This window comes from Henningerozyma blattae, chromosome 6 (genome assembly GCF_000315915.1).
Source record: "Henningerozyma blattae CBS 6284 chromosome 6, complete genome".
Classification (NCBI taxonomy): Eukaryota; Fungi; Ascomycota; class Saccharomycetes; order Saccharomycetales; family Saccharomycetaceae; genus Henningerozyma; species Henningerozyma blattae.
Window position 1 is genome coordinate 898,730 of NC_020190.1, and position 19,164 is coordinate 917,893.

General features: G+C 30.5%; 6 protein-coding genes across 6 annotated transcripts; 3 read left to right on the top strand and 3 right to left on the bottom strand.

The window, feature by feature from the left end:
- Positions 1 to 135: 135 nt before the first annotated feature.
- On the top strand, positions 136 to 456 carry PET100 (Pet100p; the record flags this gene model as incomplete). Its single annotated transcript, XM_004181374.1, has 1 exon — positions 136 to 456. One exon carries the CDS (start codon positions 136 to 138, stop codon positions 454 to 456), a length of 321 nt encoding a protein of 106 aa, XP_004181422.1.
- Positions 457 to 886: 430 nt separating this feature from the next.
- COG3 (Golgi transport complex subunit COG3) lies at positions 887 to 3,379 on the top strand (the record flags this gene model as incomplete). The annotated part of the gene is made up of 1 exon (XM_004181375.1): positions 887 to 3,379. One exon carries the CDS (start codon positions 887 to 889, stop codon positions 3,377 to 3,379), a length of 2,493 nt encoding a protein of 830 aa, XP_004181423.1.
- A 339-nt stretch (positions 3,380 to 3,718) lies between these two features.
- Positions 3,719 to 7,039, bottom strand: PDC2 (Pdc2p; the record flags this gene model as incomplete). The annotated part of the gene is made up of 1 exon (XM_004181376.1): positions 3,719 to 7,039. The coding sequence occupies one exon, from the start codon at positions 7,037 to 7,039 to the stop codon at positions 3,719 to 3,721; it is 3,321 nt and encodes a 1,106-aa protein (XP_004181424.1).
- A 905-nt stretch (positions 7,040 to 7,944) lies between these two features.
- On the top strand, positions 7,945 to 9,525 carry TBLA0F03690 (uncharacterized protein; the record flags this gene model as incomplete). The annotated part of the gene is made up of 1 exon (XM_004181377.1): positions 7,945 to 9,525. One exon carries the CDS (start codon positions 7,945 to 7,947, stop codon positions 9,523 to 9,525), a length of 1,581 nt encoding a protein of 526 aa, XP_004181425.1.
- A 128-nt stretch (positions 9,526 to 9,653) lies between these two features.
- On the bottom strand, positions 9,654 to 12,800 carry TBLA0F03710 (uncharacterized protein; the record flags this gene model as incomplete). The annotated part of the gene is made up of 1 exon (XM_004181378.1): positions 9,654 to 12,800. The coding sequence occupies one exon, from the start codon at positions 12,798 to 12,800 to the stop codon at positions 9,654 to 9,656; it is 3,147 nt and encodes a 1,048-aa protein (XP_004181426.1).
- A 1,995-nt stretch (positions 12,801 to 14,795) lies between these two features.
- On the bottom strand, positions 14,796 to 15,929 carry SLU7 (mRNA splicing protein SLU7; the record flags this gene model as incomplete). Its single annotated transcript, XM_004181379.1, has 1 exon — positions 14,796 to 15,929. The coding sequence occupies one exon, from the start codon at positions 15,927 to 15,929 to the stop codon at positions 14,796 to 14,798; it is 1,134 nt and encodes a 377-aa protein (XP_004181427.1).
- Between the last annotated feature and the right edge of the window lie 3,235 nt (positions 15,930 to 19,164).

Genomic DNA, 19,164 nt, shown 5'->3' on the forward strand with positions numbered 1-19,164 from the left:
CAATATCAAATAAAAAAATACAAGGCCAAAAGGGTTTTTAAAATAATATAAGGATTATTGATAAAAGCATTTTAAAAAGAAAGCAGGAAAGCAACTTTACTATATCAATTATAATACGTATTCAAATAGCCTAAAATGAGTAGATTTAGATTACGTTACACAAGGACACAACTAGAAATTTTCAGATTTTCTTTCTGTCTACTGGCCCCAGTAGCCGTTATGTATTACATCGGGACAGATACTGATAGAAAGCTAAATGTACCTGGATTTTGGCCTGATCCTGAGTCATTGAATAAAATTCCTAAAGAGCCTCTAGAAATTAAGGCAGAACTAGCAAGAATGCGTCGTGATAAGATGGAAAAGCGTGAAAAGCTTGTGAAACTTCTAGAGGAAGAGTATGGCATGGAAAATGTGGAAGAAGAACTGGCAAAGCTAAAGGCAGAACTACCAAAGTAAAATCTGACACTTAATCTTTTTTGTTTGCCTTACTTGATCATATATCCTGGCATAGCTATTTTGTATATATTTATTTATATATATCCTTTCTCACGTCTTATTTATTTATTCTTTCTATTTAAGAGTACTTTTTTATATTCCTTAATATTATGTACATGACTGTAAATCACTGAAGTTATTTTATTGCAATTAGTTAATAAGTATTTACTTTCATCTACATATTAGCTCCTTTTTTCGTATAAATGGGTTTATAGGTCTCAATTAGATTTTAGCCGGGTAATATTTTAGAATACTAATAGTAATGAAAACATTGACGTTAATATAAAGAGTATATAAAGGTCAGAATAAGTTTTGTAATTAAAAGGTTGCAAGATTATTTGTTTTGATTCATATACGCAAGTAGCTAATTGTTCATAAAAGAATATCTAATATGCCTCGCGCTCGAAGAGACTCCTTGGTTCAGAGTATTGCAAGTGCTAGCAATACTGGAACAACAAAGACTCAAACTTTGCCAGGCTTGTTAGAAGATAGTTATCTGTTGGATCAATTACAAAAATTATCCTTAGTTATTGATAATAAAGATTGGAATACTATTGAAGAAAATGAAGTATCCTCCATTACAGCAGAATCATCAACTACAGATGAAAAAGCTTACTCAGAGCCTAATAAAAATCATTCAAATAAGTATTCTGCTTATACTACTTACTTAGAACAACTAGATTCTAATATTTACAACTATAATTTAGTATTAAATCAAACTATTTTAGTTGAAAATCAATTAACTTCAATTATTGATAAATTCAATGATGTAAAGACAGATACAACCAACTTCATTGAGATAATAAACAATGTTAACAATGAGTACTCAAAATTAAATAAAATTAATCAAGATATTCCTGCCATTTTGAATCATTTTGAGATTTTAGAACCAATTATGAGACGATTAAAAAATTCTTCATCATCATTAAAGATTGTTCAAAGGGATTCATTTAAAACAATGCTAAAGAACATTGAAAGCTCATTAGTCTTTTTAGAATTGAACAAAAATTTTAAAGATTATGAAATCTATAGAATAAAGTTTAAACAATGCTTAATTAGATGTATTGAATTGATTACTAATTACTCAGTTACCCTTTTAAAGAATAACTTCAATGAAATTAATTTAAAACTCTCCAAAAAGGATATTAATTCTGTTACAAAAGACGCTTTGTTTTATAATAAATTTTCAATTATATCTCTAAACTTTAATGACCAAATCAAAGAAATTTTTCAGAGACTACAAAATCCAAATTTAGAAAGATATTTTGATGAAATCTCTTCTTTATTGAATCAATGCTTCGATAATTATTTTCAACTTCGTCATAAATTATTATCGACTGTTATATATGACTTCTTATCAGAGAGCTACAAAGATTCCAACATTAATCTGGTTAAATTTATTCAAAGTTACAAGACTTTCTTCCAACAACTTTGTAATGATGAATTTAATTTATTTATTAAATTCTTTCCATTGAATGATATTTCAAAACTAAAAATTAATCAATGGTTTATTCATAAATTATGTGATCCATTATATGACAATTGCAGAATTAAAATATTGAAAGAGGTTGATATACCAACACTATGTGATTCTATTTCTTTGTTTACTCAGTATTATGAATTTGAAGAAGGCTCTGATGAGTACAATAAAAAATTTCAGAATATTAAATTTGATAAAATTTTCGAACAAATTTTAAACAAAATCCAAACTAGATTAATTCTAAGAACTCAAATTTATATTGAAAATTTCATTATCAATTATAAACCAACTTTGGATAATTTTACAATTACTCACAATGCACATAATAATAGTTCTAAAAATACTAGCATTTTAAAAGATCCTTTGGTTAAATTATATTTAAATAACTTAAAATCAAATAATTTAAGATCAAATACCAATACTTCGATGGGTTTAAAGAATGAACGTATTGTATCTGCTGGAAATAATAGTACGAATGATGATGAAAATACTGTCTTATTGGAAGAAAAAATCTCCTCTTATTATCCTCCATTAATTATGTCTCTAGCTTTATTATCAAAAATTTATGAAATGGTAAATTCGATTGTTTTTGACGATCTAGCTCATCATATTGTCCATGATTGTATTGTATCATTAAGAAAAGCTTTCAACTTTTTGCAAAATATTACTGCCAATAAAAAGGATATAGATCAATTAGATATTAAATTATCAATGTTAAGAAATTTATTAATGCTGCGTGATCAAATTCAGAATTTTAATATTGAGTATACTGTTAATGAGACTTATTTGGATTTCTCAGGGGTTGAAGAGTTCTTTAATTCATTTAGTAGCAATAATACTAACCATAATAACTTAAGCGAATCACAAAATAACAGCGGTACTAATTTGAAATCATTTAATAATAATAGTAAATCAACTTCAAATACAAATTTGAAACATAACGATTCTTCAGTTTCTATGCTAACAATGGCGAGAGATTTGGTTCCAAAGGTTGTAAATAACATGGTAGATGCACGTACCGAACTTATCAACGAATTACGTGTAGTTATTAAAGACTTTACCGATTCATGCACTCATGATATTATTAAGGATTCATTTACACTAACAAAATTGGCAGATACAACGTTTAATAGTATGACTTTACAAAAGAATGTTGAAACTACTTTACCTATAATTTTTGAAAAGATTTGTAAATACATTGATGATAATGATATTGTAATAAATTTAATGGACGCTATTCAATTAGTTTTGATACAAAGCTATAACGAATTCTTTGAATTAATAACCTCTAAAGCGGAAAATAATCAAATTGATAAATCTAAAATAACAGAGATAATGGATAGTGATGTATTTTTTGAATTTGTAAACACAATCAATTCAAAATTAACTAATAGCAATATCTAATTTTCAATAATGATGTATGATATGTATCTATAAGTAATAACTTTATTCATTTGAGTCCGAAACTGTCTAACATTGTCATGTCTTTGAATTTCAAAGCGCATCATCTTTCTTTTTGTCATATGTGAATATTGATTATTTGTATAATCTATAAATCTATGTAGTTAATAAGAAAAATGTATAAGAATGTACCTTTTGAAAATTTAGTGTTTTACAGATACAAAGAGAAGTTTCTTAAAATCTTTTTTGGTCGTTATTGTCTTTCATAATATATAAATTAAAATAAAATAAAATATTTTAGGATGATATCGTTGTTTCATTTATTTTAAGTATCAAATAAATCTATAAGTATGGAGGATTACTGTTTGATCTACCATAAGGGTTAGAATCGATACTGTTATTGGTATTTGAATTGTTTAAGCCCCTAATGGTAGGATTACTGTCGTTTCTATAGCCAGGACTCTGTGATGAAGTAGACATTTTTGCATTGGCTGTATATGCAGGATTAACCATGTCAGGAGTAACGATAGAGGGATTGCTAGTAGTATTGGAATTAGGTATATTGTTTTGAGTTAAGGAGGGATTCAGCCAATTTAAGTTCGATTTATCAGTGATATTTAAAATATTTTTATCAATTCCATCAGTAGTGGCAGTTGCTAGTAAACTTTCTAAATAGACCTGACCACGTCTTACTTTTTGATTATTAAATTGTTGCTTAATTTTTTCGATTTTTTCTAATACATTAATGTATTGAGTTCTAAGCTCGTTAATTGTTGCATCAGAAAATAAAATATCGTTGGCGGATAAATGTTGTAAAACAGAGCCAAGAGTATTTGCAATATTTATTTGGCAGCCTAAGTAAGAAGCCGTATCATTCTGGTTGTTATTGGTAAGAATTTCATTATTTAAGATATTAATATTTGAATCAGTTGTGGATGTAGGTATTATATTATTTTGTATGTTAATTCTACTTGGATCTGGGAACTGAGAAGCAGCATTAGAAGATCCTATATTATTGTTTATGGTGTGATTATTCACTGAACCTGTATTAGGAGCATTGTTGATCATATTATTTGATTCAGTAGTAGTTGAAGGGAAATCTGATGATTGTAAAATTTGATCTAGCTCTGGAATTGATAAATTATTTAAATTAGGTAAGAAATTCGTGGAATTTCCCGCGTTACTATTTTCTGAGATGTTTGTTAAATTGTTAGGAGGAATAATGTTATTATTTGTAGGCCCAGTGGTTTGAAGTATGGGCTGTTGATTTATATTTTGTAATGGTGGCGGCCTATTAGAGTTACTATTTGTGCTATGATTTGTTTGCACAGAACTAGCAGATCCAGGCGTAGTAGACATCCCATTTATATTTACATTTGGAGTTGGAAATTGGGATAACGGATTTCCTAAGTTGCTTGATAGATTTTGTGACATAGAAGTTGTAAGTGGAATAGTATTGGTAGTAGATGATGCAGCTACTGCTGTCATTGGAGTTGTGTTTCTCGATATGATCTTATCTTGTGAAAGTGGTGGTGATAAATTGGAATGTGTTAGTGATTGTGCATGAGAACCTGCAGGAGAGGAACTATTAGGGTTTGAATTTTGGGTTGTATTTGTAGTACTTTCTAACTGTCCGTCTAAATTTGGAGTGAAAACTTCAGTAAAAAAGTCAGAAGGAGGAATAGAACTACTTAGCCCAACATTCTTTAGATCAAATTCGCCATCTTTATCTAAACAAACATTTGGGCCATCGATCAACGCACTAACTGTAAAAATCCTATCTAGGGCTTCTTGTGTAAAATCGCCATTTAATAACCCATCCAAATTTGTAACTTCTAATTTTGGGGTTGAATTTAGATCTAATTGATTGGTAAAATTATTTGAATCAGATTCCGGTTTAACTGTGGGTATACTTTGGACGTTATTATTAATAGGTAATGGATTGATTGTAGACACAGTACTTGCATTATCATTGGGGCTATTTTTGATATCTACACTCAACTCATTCGAAGGGACAATTGATGACTCTAAGTTTATGTTTTTATTGGTTTTAATGTCATTCGGTTTTTCATTTGAACTTGAGTTTGTTATCATATTTACTAAGTTGTTGGTACTACTTGAATTACTAGGAATATTGGCGCCTGAATTTTCAGTTGGTGAATTAAACCCTGGCTCATTCATGTCAATGATCGCACTTTCAATTAATTCATCAGTACTTAAAAAATTTGTATTTTTATTTTCAATATTTAAATCTAATAATAAATCGTATTCCCAATGTTTTACACAATAATAATTACGGCACAAATCATTTAATTGTAATTCCAAATGAGTATTTTTCTTGAAGGCCATACTAATCTCCTTGTCATTCGTTATTTTAATTAATTCGAATGGTAGAATGCTAGAACTTTTCCAATTTGCTTTAATTCTTTCGGGAGAAATTGAATCCCAAGATTTTTTAATAAATTTAAATGCATTTGCCATTGTCAACTGACTTTGTTCAAAACTAATTAGGAATTTTTTACCAGTCCTTCTCTCTAGTCTATTTTGTAATTCGATCAAAGCTTGATATTGTTGAATTCTATAGCAAGTTTTAAAATCATCTAATACCCCCCAATTAAAAGGTAAGAATTTAGAATTTGAGCTTGTATAAACCATTCTGATATTTTTCAAAGATAAATTAACAATTCTATGTGAGCATGAATCATCCAAAACGATCCATATTTTTCTATTATCTGCTACTAATCTCTTATCCCATCTAACAAGCCAATCATGGAAAATACTACTTGTCAGCCAAGCTTTTCTATTACTTTGATATTTAATGTTAAATTTTGAAGCTAATTGTTCGCCTAACAAGGCATTATTTTGCGAAGTGGAGTTTGAATTTAAATTTGTGGAAGAGCAAAGTTTTTCATTCCCGTTTTTATTATTTGTATTATTATTGTTTGAAGTATTATTGTTTTTCCTAAAGAAATTCTTAAAGCTTTTATAATTATTATATTTTCCAATAACTAAGGGTGGTAATTTTTCACTACCATCCAAATTACAACAAAGCATTACGGTTAAGACTTCGATTTTTCTTTGAATACAATTAGTTTCATATTGTGCGTAATCTAATGGTAAATTGTAGGCCAAAAATGTTTCATCTAAAGTGAATAAATCCTGCTGCGGAACTTTGGCAAAAAACTCTTTTAAGATATATCTATCTTCAAAAGTCCAAATCTTGGGGGTCTTTGGTAATTCATTGTCTAAATTATTTGGATTGATGCCCATTTTCGACAGAAACGTGTTAATCCACCTATGACTAAATGAGCCATTGTGTTCCCTGAATTCGGATGGGATTCTATGCCAAATTGCTTGAGCTGTATGTTGAATAATTAAAGACGTAATGGGTATCCCATTCCAAATACTTTGATTGACCCATTCTCTTAAGACTCGTCTTACCAAAATGTTATTTTGCTTACGAATTATATTCGACTCCCTTTCGTGATCTTTACAATTCATATAAACGTCTTGCTTGGCTAATACACGAGATATAGTCCCTTGGGAAGGAATCGATGGCAATTGGAAAGTCTCATAGGCCCACTTGGCTAACTCTAATTGTTTCCACTTGGGATGGCGTTCAGCCATCAAACAAATATTATAACGTTGTTCAATAGATAGCATGTTATTATTCTGTAAATAGAGAAATGAAAATGAAAAAAGCAATACAAAGAAATGATAATACAAAAGGCAAAATAGAATGTTAAATATGAAATTGGCAATATGTTAAAGAAAAATCCGATACCTATATGAATAGTTAATGTCCTTGTAATTATAGTAAAATGGAAATAAAATGATATTTGAATCTCAAAATCAAGATCTAGCTCAATCTATTTCCCAGGAGCGTTTCTATGGTTTGCCTAACTTTATCAGTTTCGATGAGCAACCTAATGGGTGGTGAACGCAGTATATATGAGCTTTCTTCTACTAGTGGAGGTGTCTAATAGAGTAGATTTAGTACAGAATTTTTAACTTCTAATTCTACTCTCTTTTTTTTTTATTTTTGACTCGATCTTAGACCTTGAACTTTGACATCTTCTCTCTTTTCTTAACCATCTGAGACATCCATTCTATCATTGAAAATCTCGAGTCGTCATTTTCCAATGCTCATTGTTCGCTCACGAAAGGCGGGAAAATCGCAGCCAAAAAAAAGCGGAAGCGAAGATTCACGTTGCCATGTGACAAATAGTTTTTCCGAAAAAAATTTTGGACTTGGAATTGATTAGTGATGAGCCGACGCGTAATATAAAGATAAAGCATGATTTAAGGTAAAAAAATACGTAAATATGATTTGCTAGAAATAGCAGCCATTACATCTTGCAAAATAAAAAATAGTTTTGTTAGTACTGCAGCATAATTAACTTTAACACAAAGGCATAATATCCTACATACTATAAATGAATGGGACAATTTGATGCAGAACATGATCTAGTTATCTGCCGGGACGCCGTATCTGGAGCAAATTATTACATAGAATATCTACTCAAATATAATTCTCTTTGGTTATCAAGCCAATCTATTTCTAATCCATGTCCTATTGCTGTCAGGGATTTTTTATCAAATTACGAAAGGATTCTTTCCCTATATTCCAACGTCTACGTGGAAAGGTCTCGGTTAGATCAAGATTTTTTTTCTATCTAAATAATCCAATTAAATATTTGAAGATAGTGGGTATAGTAGTTGGCTTTAAATATATCTATAAATCAAACAAGGACTGTTTGATTCTTTATATCGATGACTCTACAAACTCGAATGATCCTTTGGTATCTTGCATTTCAGTGGCTTCATTAAAATCACAATTAGGTTTTAAACTTGTGTCACCTTCCAAGCAATTAGTCGGTAAAACTATTGAGATAGTTGGAACAATTAATAGTTTATTAAATGGAGCAGACAAGTTGATTCAATTTAATATTTCTACATTCAACTTTGGTGATTCATTTCTTCTAGAACTGAATCATTGGAAATCCATCATTGAATTTAAAGAATCAATTGGTATTTGGATTATTGATGAAAAGCTATTACTAGATGAAAAATTAATATTCAGTAATATCGAAAAGATGCATCATGAAAAAAATTTAAACTGTATTGATCAAATTGAATTAGATGCTATAAAAAATCAGATAAATATTGCAAGTCCCTATTTTAAGACATTATCATATGATATAAAAGCACAAAATAACCATTCTAACGAAATGCATGATCATCACGCTATTGAAACAATTGATTCAAATGAGGGGACTGGCGAAAAATCACAAATCATTTTTAATCAACCAATAAGAAATCCATTCCAGCACCACATATTGTCGAGCAATTACAGTAGAGTTAACCGTTCAAGGAAACAAGATATATTTTTGCACTCTTCTCAAGAAACTAAATCTGTTTCTATTGGTGTTAGGCCTATAGTATTAGATACTAATCCCTCTGTAGAAGAAAGAGAAGGTCAACTTCTGTCAAATGAGCAAAATATAGAGGTTGTTTCCATTGAAAGTTCGCCTATTAGAGAGACGCACAGTACACCAGAATCCCTTATGCCCACACAGGTGGATTCTCCTTTGCTTTTTCCGATTACAAGTCAAAAACAAATGAAATTAAAATTAATAGAAGAATTTTTAAAACTTCGAGATCTAAAAAATTTGGAATCTGCTAGTTCTCAATTGTTAAATTATTCAAGCATTAAGGACTTGATTTCTTATTATACTTCATTTCAATCTCAAACTATGGAATTAAGCTCACCGACTAAAAGAATTAATATACGGAAAAATCTGGATATTTTCTTGCAAAGTCTAGTTAAGGACAATCTTATATTTAAAAAAAATGAAATTAAAAATGATGGACAACCTATTTTTAACTTCAAAAATTTATTTCAAGTTTACGAAACTTTGGAGAAACGTATAAATTTTTTTATTCGATTAAACAATCATACTTTTAATATTTTACCAATAAAAAATTTGAAACCCATAACAATCATTCAATTATATAAATTAATCATAAAATCAATTCAAACAAAGAATGAAAATATTAAGAGTTGGTATATCGATCAAGGACAATCAAACAACAATGATACTGTAGCATCAGTTGTTCATATTCAATATTTCAATGATATCAAATAGTAATTATCTTAATTATGTGCATTAATGTGTTTTTATAAATTTATAAATATTTTATCAATTAATAATATAAACTCTTTTATTTTTTTGTATTATAATTCTGTTGATGAGATATAGTAAGAATATTTAGACTAAATCAAAAAATGAGTGTTTTGGTGGCTATCCTTATGGACAACCATTTCATTCATCTTGTAACTATTAATTTCTAACTTAATAGCTTTTTTCATATTATTATGATCGTGATGACTTCTAGGCAAGTTAACCCTTGGATGCCTAACTGGAATAACTGGAGTAGGAGCGACAATATGATTATTGCTATCATCAGCTGCATGGTTTTCTTCATCAACTTCATCTATAGAATCACTTGTGTGATTAGCATTTTCAAAAATGTATTCTTTATTATTATTAAAGGCACATCTCTTTGAATTGTCGCTTCTGATATATTCCAATGGAGACCAAGTTTTTCTAACATCTACTTTAGTATTAAATCTTAGTTTCTTGACTGGAGAGGAATTTAAATTATCTGCAGATAAGTTGTTATTATTATCACTAGAATTACTAGTGTCACAACTGTTGCTTCTTGTAATATCACTATTATTATTGATACTTCCTTCACTCTCGATGCTGATATCACTTTCCTGGCTTTCAAAAGATTTAGAATGATAATATTCACTAGCTAACTTAGAATTAGTTATTTTTGGTCTTAAAGTAGATCTTTGAGGTGGAGCTAACGAACTTTCAATGGTATGAGAGCTAATATTTACAGATTCAAAAGCAGTATGAAAAGATTCAATAGTAGTATTTGTAGTTGTGTTCAAATTATCACTATCGATATCTAATAATAAAGTCTGTTTATCAATGTATTCGCCTAATCTAGTAAACTCATCATCGAAATTAATGGAATGATCAGTATCACTTTCGTTGGCATCTTTATCATTTGTAGAAGACATATTATTTTTGAATAAATCAATAGTAGAATTATGTCTAATTGAATTGATTAATTTTCTTTGTCTCGATTTAACGGGTGAAGTAGAATCAGTTTTTTTGGTAGTTTGTGAAATTACTTCATTATTTGTCTCATCATTCTTTAAGAACTTTCTAAAGAAACTTCCTAATTTACTATTTGATCTAGTTAAAGGCCTCTTATTGTCAATATTATTTTTGATAATATATTCATCCTTAGGGATTACTTTTACGGTGGAATTAATGGTGGTAGGGGTAGTAGAACCTACTACATCGTCATCATTTAATTTAAAATTAGAATTATTGGTCAAAGAATCTACATCATGCAAAGTTGAAGAAGCTTGAGACTCGTCACTTGAATCATTTTTGAATTTTCTACTAGATTCTGACAAGTTTAATGGTTTAAAAGATATATCATTCGTCGATGGAATAACTGGTGATGAAACTGGAGTAGATAGAGGTCTAATGCTGTGATTACTTATATCTGCATCCGCATTAATTGAATTATTAAAAACAAGAGATTGTTGAGATAAATGCATATACTGCTGTTGTTGTTTTCTTGGAGTATAATTTTCTCCATTAGGAAATTTAAAAGCATGTTGCATTTTAATTCTTTGTAATTGATAAGGTGTTAACTTATTCATATGATTTTGATAAATATAATTCTTCTTATTAAAATATGTCTTTTGTTTTTGAGTTGGTTGTGAATTTGGTAAAGTCATTGAATTTGATCTATTCATTAGATTTCTATTTTGAATGAATCTATAGCTATTTAAATCCTTGTTATTTTCAGAGACTACGGGAGTTAAGAAATTATCAATCGGAGTATAAATTGGTTTTTCAGAAGTTGTTGTTGGGGAAGTTGAAATTTTATTTAAATTAGAACTTTTCACAGGGGTATTATCTGCACTTCTTGAAAGAGACAATTGACTAGAAGTTTCATTTTTAGAAAAAAATTTCTGTACTGGAGTAGTATTATTACTTCTTGAAACACGGCTAGAAGTAATTGGAGATAATTTAGTATTTTTGGCTCCTTCAGCGGATTCTGATGGAGTAATACTATTGTTTCTTGTAATACGGAAAGCATCTAATTGAGCAGTAAGATTATTGTCGTTCTTTGAAGAACTATTCAATGGAGTTGGTGTATTATTTCTTGAAATGTGAGATGAGGATGATGATGATTCAAGAGGAGTATTACTATTGGTTCTTGAAATGCGAGATTGAACAGGTACTGTTGTTTTATTGTTTCTCGTCGTAGCAGATGGTGGTGTTACAGATGAAGTAATTGAATTATTTCTTATCATATGTGGTTGTGACATAGAACTAGAGTTCAAATTTCTTGGAATTCTTGATTGGTTTATCATATTATTATTATTGTTGTTGTTGTTGTTGTTTTGAGAAACAGATTGGCGACTATAAGCTGAAGTTATACTATTGCTTCTAGAAATAGGAACGTTACTACTGATGGAGTTTGTACTATAACTTCTGGGCATAGAAGTCAATCTATTATTATTTTTCCTCATTGTATTAGGGTTTGTGTTTGGTAAGGTAGGGATATGACAATATGGTAGATTAGAATAATTGGAGACAGAAGCAGAAGGATTTAGAGTAGATAATCTCAATTGTTGTAAACTAGCAGATTTTCTTAGCCCTTTATGTTTTATTGGAGATGTTGTAACACCTTCAATTGTTGTTGTTAAATTAGTAGTTGAAGAAGAAGCAGAAAGAGGAAGACGAGGTGGAGGAGGAGTAAATGAATTGTTTGAATTAATCATTGATCTGATTAATAAATTTTTATTCCTCTTTTGTGGAGAAGGTGTTGAATTTAAAAATAATTGTTCTGGAATAGTCAATAACGAATGAGTGTTCGATAATGATGATGGTGATGGTGATGGAACCATATTTTGCATCAAAGTATTAGAATTGTTAGAATTGTTGCTTATGGGAGAATTAATAGAGGTTGAATTTTTTTTTGGTGTTGGGTAGGTATTTAAATTGATGGATTTGTTGGAATGCAATGGAGTGGAATGTTTTGGATTGGAATTTAAGTTTAAGTTTAAGTTTGAATGAGAATAAGATTTAGTCATAGTGGTTTGACTTCTTAATGAATTTCTTCTATTTGATGCATTAAGATGAGAATGATAATGAAAGTGGTTTGTATTATGACTTGTAAGTTCAAACAAATCATTTGTGGAATTCGACCTCGGAATATTATTGAAAGATGAAGAGTTTGACAACATACTGGAGTTTGATATTGAGTTTCTCGAATTAGACCTTTTCACTGAAGGTGAAAGATGTTGGTTTGTTGCATACATTTCCAAACACCAGACGAAAGGGTAAATATTAGTGGAGCAAACGATAATAATAAAAACAAAACACGAGGAAAAAGATCCTTTTATGTATAACTATTTTTATTCTTAAAAATTATATTTCTTTACCTGAGAAAAACAGACAATTTATGTAGCCTATAATTGTTTGTTTGTTTAGTCTTTTTTAAGAAAAACCTTTTTTTTGAAGATAATATCGTAAGGGATGTATTCTATTACTTAAAGGAGACAAAGTAATCGAATAGATAAACGAATGGATGGATTATGGAAGTTTAAAATCCAAGTACTAATAAGAATTGGGTAACTATATTACCAGATATTATCAACTGCCAATATTATGAATTACTTTATGGTAATAAGGCAATGAGAAAAAAGAAAACACAAACCCAAAAGAAGAAGATTTCAACCAAAAAGTGTCGGTTGGAAATGAATTGAAAAAAAAATCAAAAAAAAAGAAAGGAAAGGGTGGTGTAAACGTCAATTACAACTTAAAATGTCAAAATAATGATTAGAACCTAGTACTTGATAGTATTTGGAACGAATAAATAGATGATTATTAACCTAGTATTGGAAGATGGAGGTAGGCAATCAAAATATGACACAGATCCTGAAAATGAAAGGTAATTTGAATGACACAACAGGACTCAGTAATCAAAAAGCAAAAAAAAGCAACACTGGGAAAGTAGCAGTATAGCAGATAAACAAAGAATAAAATAAATGAATAAACAGAAAAATAGCAAAACACACAACAGTCCAAAAAAACAAGGCTAACACAGGTATATTATTAGTATTCAATAATCAGCAATCGGAATACCGTGCGGTATATATAATGATAGACTGAGTTATAGTTAACAGCAAAAGCCTGGAGTTCTAGGCAATAATGCTAAGTATGGTTGACACTGCGAGACCTCTAAGGATGAAATTTGATTTCTTAGCATTCAAGAATTAATCATTGAGTATTTCCCGAGTATGTTAGATTAACAGAAAATGGTAAACACTTTTCTGGGTATTTCATTCAACACGTTAAAACACCTTTAAGGCTGGTTACCACGAAAAATAAACTAAGCCACCCAAGATGGAAAACACCCGTGTCCCACATTCTACAGTTGAACACCGAGCTCGCAGAAAGTGTGCAGGACCGTACGAGAGTCGTTCGCACAGAGTAGTTGCAGAGAACAGCCGCAGCACCCGCTCGGAGCACGTGTTTGACAGACTACGCCGCACACACAGCCGTCCAGTTGACGTGGAGAACACGCTGTAGCAGCCGCAGTACGTCCTTTTTGGGACACAGAGTGGTGGGGCTATCCATAATGGGTAATGCTTGTCGCTCTCATATTACCGCATTCGCAATGTGTCTGTTTTGGGTACAAAGCCAACAATCGCAGGTGTCCGAGGAAATCTCCATTTTGGGAACATGCCTGCCACATATGGGTTGAAATATAAACAATGACTCGAAGCGGAGATAGCAACCTAGCGCGTATTGCCCAAACGGGCCGTGCGGAATCTCTGTGTGCGCCGCGAGATCCGAGGCTGGCGACGTAAATGCATAAAGTCGCCACAATGCATAATGCCTGACTGGTAGTGATTATGGAGAGAGAAAGAATAAAAAAGCTTAGTGGGGCCGTTTAGCAGGCAGTTTCAAAGAATATGCGGGTAAAGGAATGCCGGGGCATGTGACAGTTTTCGAACACGAGAACGTGAGTGTGAGTCGTTGTTTCTTTTTTTTATTTTCTTTTTTTTTTCTTTTTTTTCTTTTTTTCTCATTTGATAGTGATGACGTTTTACGCAATTAGCGCGGTTAAAGCCGATGAAGTATAGCGTAAGCTAACGATGAGGTAGTTCTATTCGAAGTTTCAGTTTCAACAAGTAAAGTAAACCTTAACGTGATTGGTAATCAAACGCGAATAACCTTATTGGTGCTTATGTTGGCATTGCTTACGCGTACAAGTTTTTGTCCCTTGTCTTAGATATTCCTTTTTTTCTTTAGCCGTAAAGATCTTTCAAGAGATTCTTTGATTTTTTACTTATCGTAGTCCCTGTGACTTTCTTTGCCTCGCAGTCCTTTAACTCAACAATTTTCTTCGTCTCCGAAGCTGAGTCCCTTTCTTTTTGTTGTTGCTGTCTTTTTTTCAATTGGTCGTATTTGGTAGGATTAGCAATCAGGACATGGTTTATTTTCCCGATATCTTTAACTTCATCTTTAATGCCCTCTTTTTTACTCAATTCTCTAGCAAGCTCGTTCAAGGCATTGAATTCCTTCCCTTCCCCAGTCAGGTGCCTGCGAAATATCTTGCCCTTGTCATCCACTTTACCTAACTCCTCACTCTTGTAAATTCGGGATTTGGGATCGTAATTTGTTTCGTGGTTCGTGTTATTGATATCGTTCAAGTAAGCAGCTTTGTCTTCCCTTAGTCGCACGCTGGTAACACTCTTGCCTTTTTGGATTTCTTTGCAATCTTCTAAATACGTTAATGACTCTTTAACATCCAGCCCCAATTTTGTAATTTCAATCAATATATTAATATCAATATCATTTTCTTCTTCATTTAGCTCTTTCTTAGCCCCTTCACTCTTCATGGTTTGCCATTTGGCCAATGCTTCATCATATTCACTACCATCATATCCAAACCATCGATCCTGTTTAGCATCATAATCTTTCTCATGATCTTTTCTTATTTGAATTTTTAATTTTTCTTCATTTTCCTCCATATACTTTCGTTTCTTTTTTTGAGGTAATTCAATGCAATCTTTCATTACATGACCTTGCAACCCACAGTTATCACATTGTTCCATACTTTTATCGTTCATATCTGTACTTGAGACAAACTCATCATTAATCCCCTTACCGACTTTAGCTTCATTGTTATTATCAATACCAATCCCACTGTTTTTATCCTTATCCTGTCTATGATGGACTAAATAATCTGGTCTATCTTCGCTAGATGTGCCATCACTAGTGTCATTATCTTTTTCTTTTTTTAATTGTTTATTGTCCTTATAATACCATGGTTGATCACGAATGTATTTTGGAATATGAAGATTTTCATGGCTCTTACCACCACTACCATTACTATTTCTATTGTTTTTTGCTTTTTTATTCTTATTATTGGTTCTCATTACACAGGACTTAAAAAAAAGACAGAAAAAACTCTGGAAATTTCACTTTGTTTATTTATCACCTTTTTTTTTGTTATCTATTGAATATTATTATTATCTGGGGAAAATCCTTCATATATTTTATTTCCAAGAAAATCTTTATCCAGGAACGTCATCGCCTTTTTTTTTTTTTCGGGGATCCAAAAATTTTTTTGGGATTTAAAAATTCGCACGTGAACTCCGGAATGAATTCTTTTCTTTTCATTTTGTTTTCTCTCATAAGTCCGGCAATTTCGATTTTATACCTTCATTGCGTCATTCGGATAATTCCTCTTCCTTATAACATATAATTATCAATAATAGAAATTTCCTTTTTTAATATGTTTGTCTTAATTGATTAAAAGGACTGAAGAAAAATTTTTTTTTTGATTTTGATTTGGCTAGTTCAATAATTTGCTTATTAAACCAATAGCTGAAGACGATTCAGTGATTACTGCAAACTAATTTAACTCTATTTACTACAAACTAATAACATTTATCATAATCTAATATTATTTACTCCAAAGTATTCTAATAGCTTCATATTTTGAAATAATTAAACATAGTATCAGCCGAAGCTATCAGTTTTATTATTTTTTTTCTTATTCAGGCATTAATCAAGAGATGTCAGACCTATTGCATTACAAGATCTGCTGTAGTTTTTTGATAATCTACAGTTGTAATTCTGCAATCAGACGTTAGAGGGTAATTTTTTTTTGTTTTTGTTTTTTGTTTCTAGTTTTTTCCTACAATAATTCCAAAATTACTACAAATAGGAAATAATTTCGAAAAATATAGAAGGAAAGGAGAAAAATGGTTCAAATTCAAATTCAATTTCTACTTGGATTCGTTATATTCCAAATATTTTTACTTTTTCTTCAAAACTCCATTAGCAACCAAATAAAAGAAGCATTCCAAGATAAAAATATATTATTGTCAAAAAAAAAATAAAAAAACTGGATATTGTTTTTGGTTTCTTTCAACAAAAAATTGTTGATAAAATATTAATTTAGGCAAGTTTAAAATAGGAAATAATTTCCGAACTTGATTTAAATATCACTCAATATAAACATCCGAGAATATTAGCCTGATTGGTTCTTTATCTTATAGTTGTAAAAGGTAACCCCCGATTAATAAATTTATGAAACAATACGGTATATTTTGGTAAATATGAGATGCTTTTGATATGGGAAAAATCATCAATAACTTAATCATCTAATACCATGCTGGTTCCTTTAAAGGTTGTATGTAATCATAATATTCTTTTTATTTCCTTGTTCAAGTTTAATAAAGGCCATCGAACTTTATCGAACTTTACTTATTCGATTGGCATCGGAAAATATCAAAATTGGCAACCACTGAATGGGAATATGATACAGGTCAAGGTGTGTTGCTTGTAGAGGTTTCCTGAACGGTTTGAATATTAAATAATTACTATATTACTCAAATTTTGTCATGGATTAGGAAAAAATATCTCTACTCCTTTACCCAATTTCAAGATTTCAAAGGAGTGCTATTAAATTGATCTCAGTATTCAATTAAAGGAGAAATTTGAATGTATGTGTGGTGTGAATGTTTTAATCAAATCTAATCCGATGAGATATTGACCTTTTTTGAAAGGTTACATGCCTTCCAGTAATAGTAATTAAATGTTATGCATTTGGGAATTTCACTGGTTTTAGTCAGGTCTAATATTGGAAGTTTGTCCAGTTATTTGTATTACTTGTATTTCAATTCAAATAAAAAAGAAGTTACAATTCACTACGTAATTGCAACAGTTTAGCGTAAAAATAAAATAAAAAATAAAAATAAAAATAAAAAAGTATAATGATTAATTAGGCTACTACTCTTAAGAACGGTTTAAGTTCCTACAAGGTTTTCTAGAACTTTTTTTTTGCAATATTAGCTGGGATTGCTGGATTCGCACTATGTATTTTGTAAACACTACACAATTAATCATGTCTCAATGATTTTTTTCAAAATTACTCTTGCAAAATAAATTAATCCAGTACTTAGTTTTACCTTTATCTTTTTTCATACTACTAATCATTCCATACTCAAGCAAACTCGCGTCCTAGAACTTTATAGGACAAAAAATAAACCCTAAGAAAAACAGGAAATTGATACTGAAAGAGTCTCAGATTACAGGTTTACGATTCTCATTATAATTATTCGCTGGAGAATATCAGGCAAGATCTTGCAAGAGTTAAACTTTATAATAATATTCATTACACAAGACGCGCTAATTTAAAATATGCGATGTTTTATCTTAGTATAGTAATTTGATTCCTGATGAGACATGCCAATAAATTCATTCTAAAATTTCAACTTCGTTTGTTTTGCCTTAATAGTACTTGAGCAAGCAAGAGAAGTCTTTTTTTTAAAATTTAAAGTATATTGAATATTAATCATCTTGACTGCATTAAGAACATTTGGGAAAAAATGAATAATTTGATGGGGAAACTTTTCAGTGAGAAAAAAAAGCGGATTTAGTAATCCTAGCCAATCAAATAAATCAATTCCATTAAAGGACTATGCCCATGCTTTCCTTATCTTTTTAATCAATGGCAAACTATAATTTCTTTTTTTGTTTTTTCTTTTCTTGAATATTCTTGATGTGTGGTTTTTGACTTGGAAAAATTAAAATCTATATTGGGTAATTGTTTTAAATTTTTTTATCCAAGTTAGAAAAGCCTGCAAACACCCTGACCTTTTAACTTTTCTGGAAATTTGTAATAAAAAGCTATACATGAGCATAAGTTGATTATAATCTGATATCCAAAAATTTGTTAGATGAGTTATTTGGATTAATTAGACTAATTTCATTTAGGAAAGGAGTCACTTTCCTCTTGAACCGATTCCACAATTAAATAAGGTTTCCTCCACAATACTGTAAACCTTATTAATAATTCACCTAACAACGGAATTCACCTTATTCGTAAATAGTTAACATTTCCCAATATAGCCTGTTGCACGACGTCGACCAATACGATATTTATCGTGCCAAATTGTTCCAACAAGCCGTGTGTTCTGTTTCGTTTACAGTTAAAGGCAAGGCCGATTTTATCTGAATTTGAACACATATACTTTTCGGTGATGCTTTTTATATTTTGGGCAGGAGATGCGATTGGGAATATCTTTCTCTTTTAACATCCACTGTAGCTTCAAGAATAGGTGTCGTAGGATACCCGTTTCAAGAAGGTTATGTGTGCTCGAA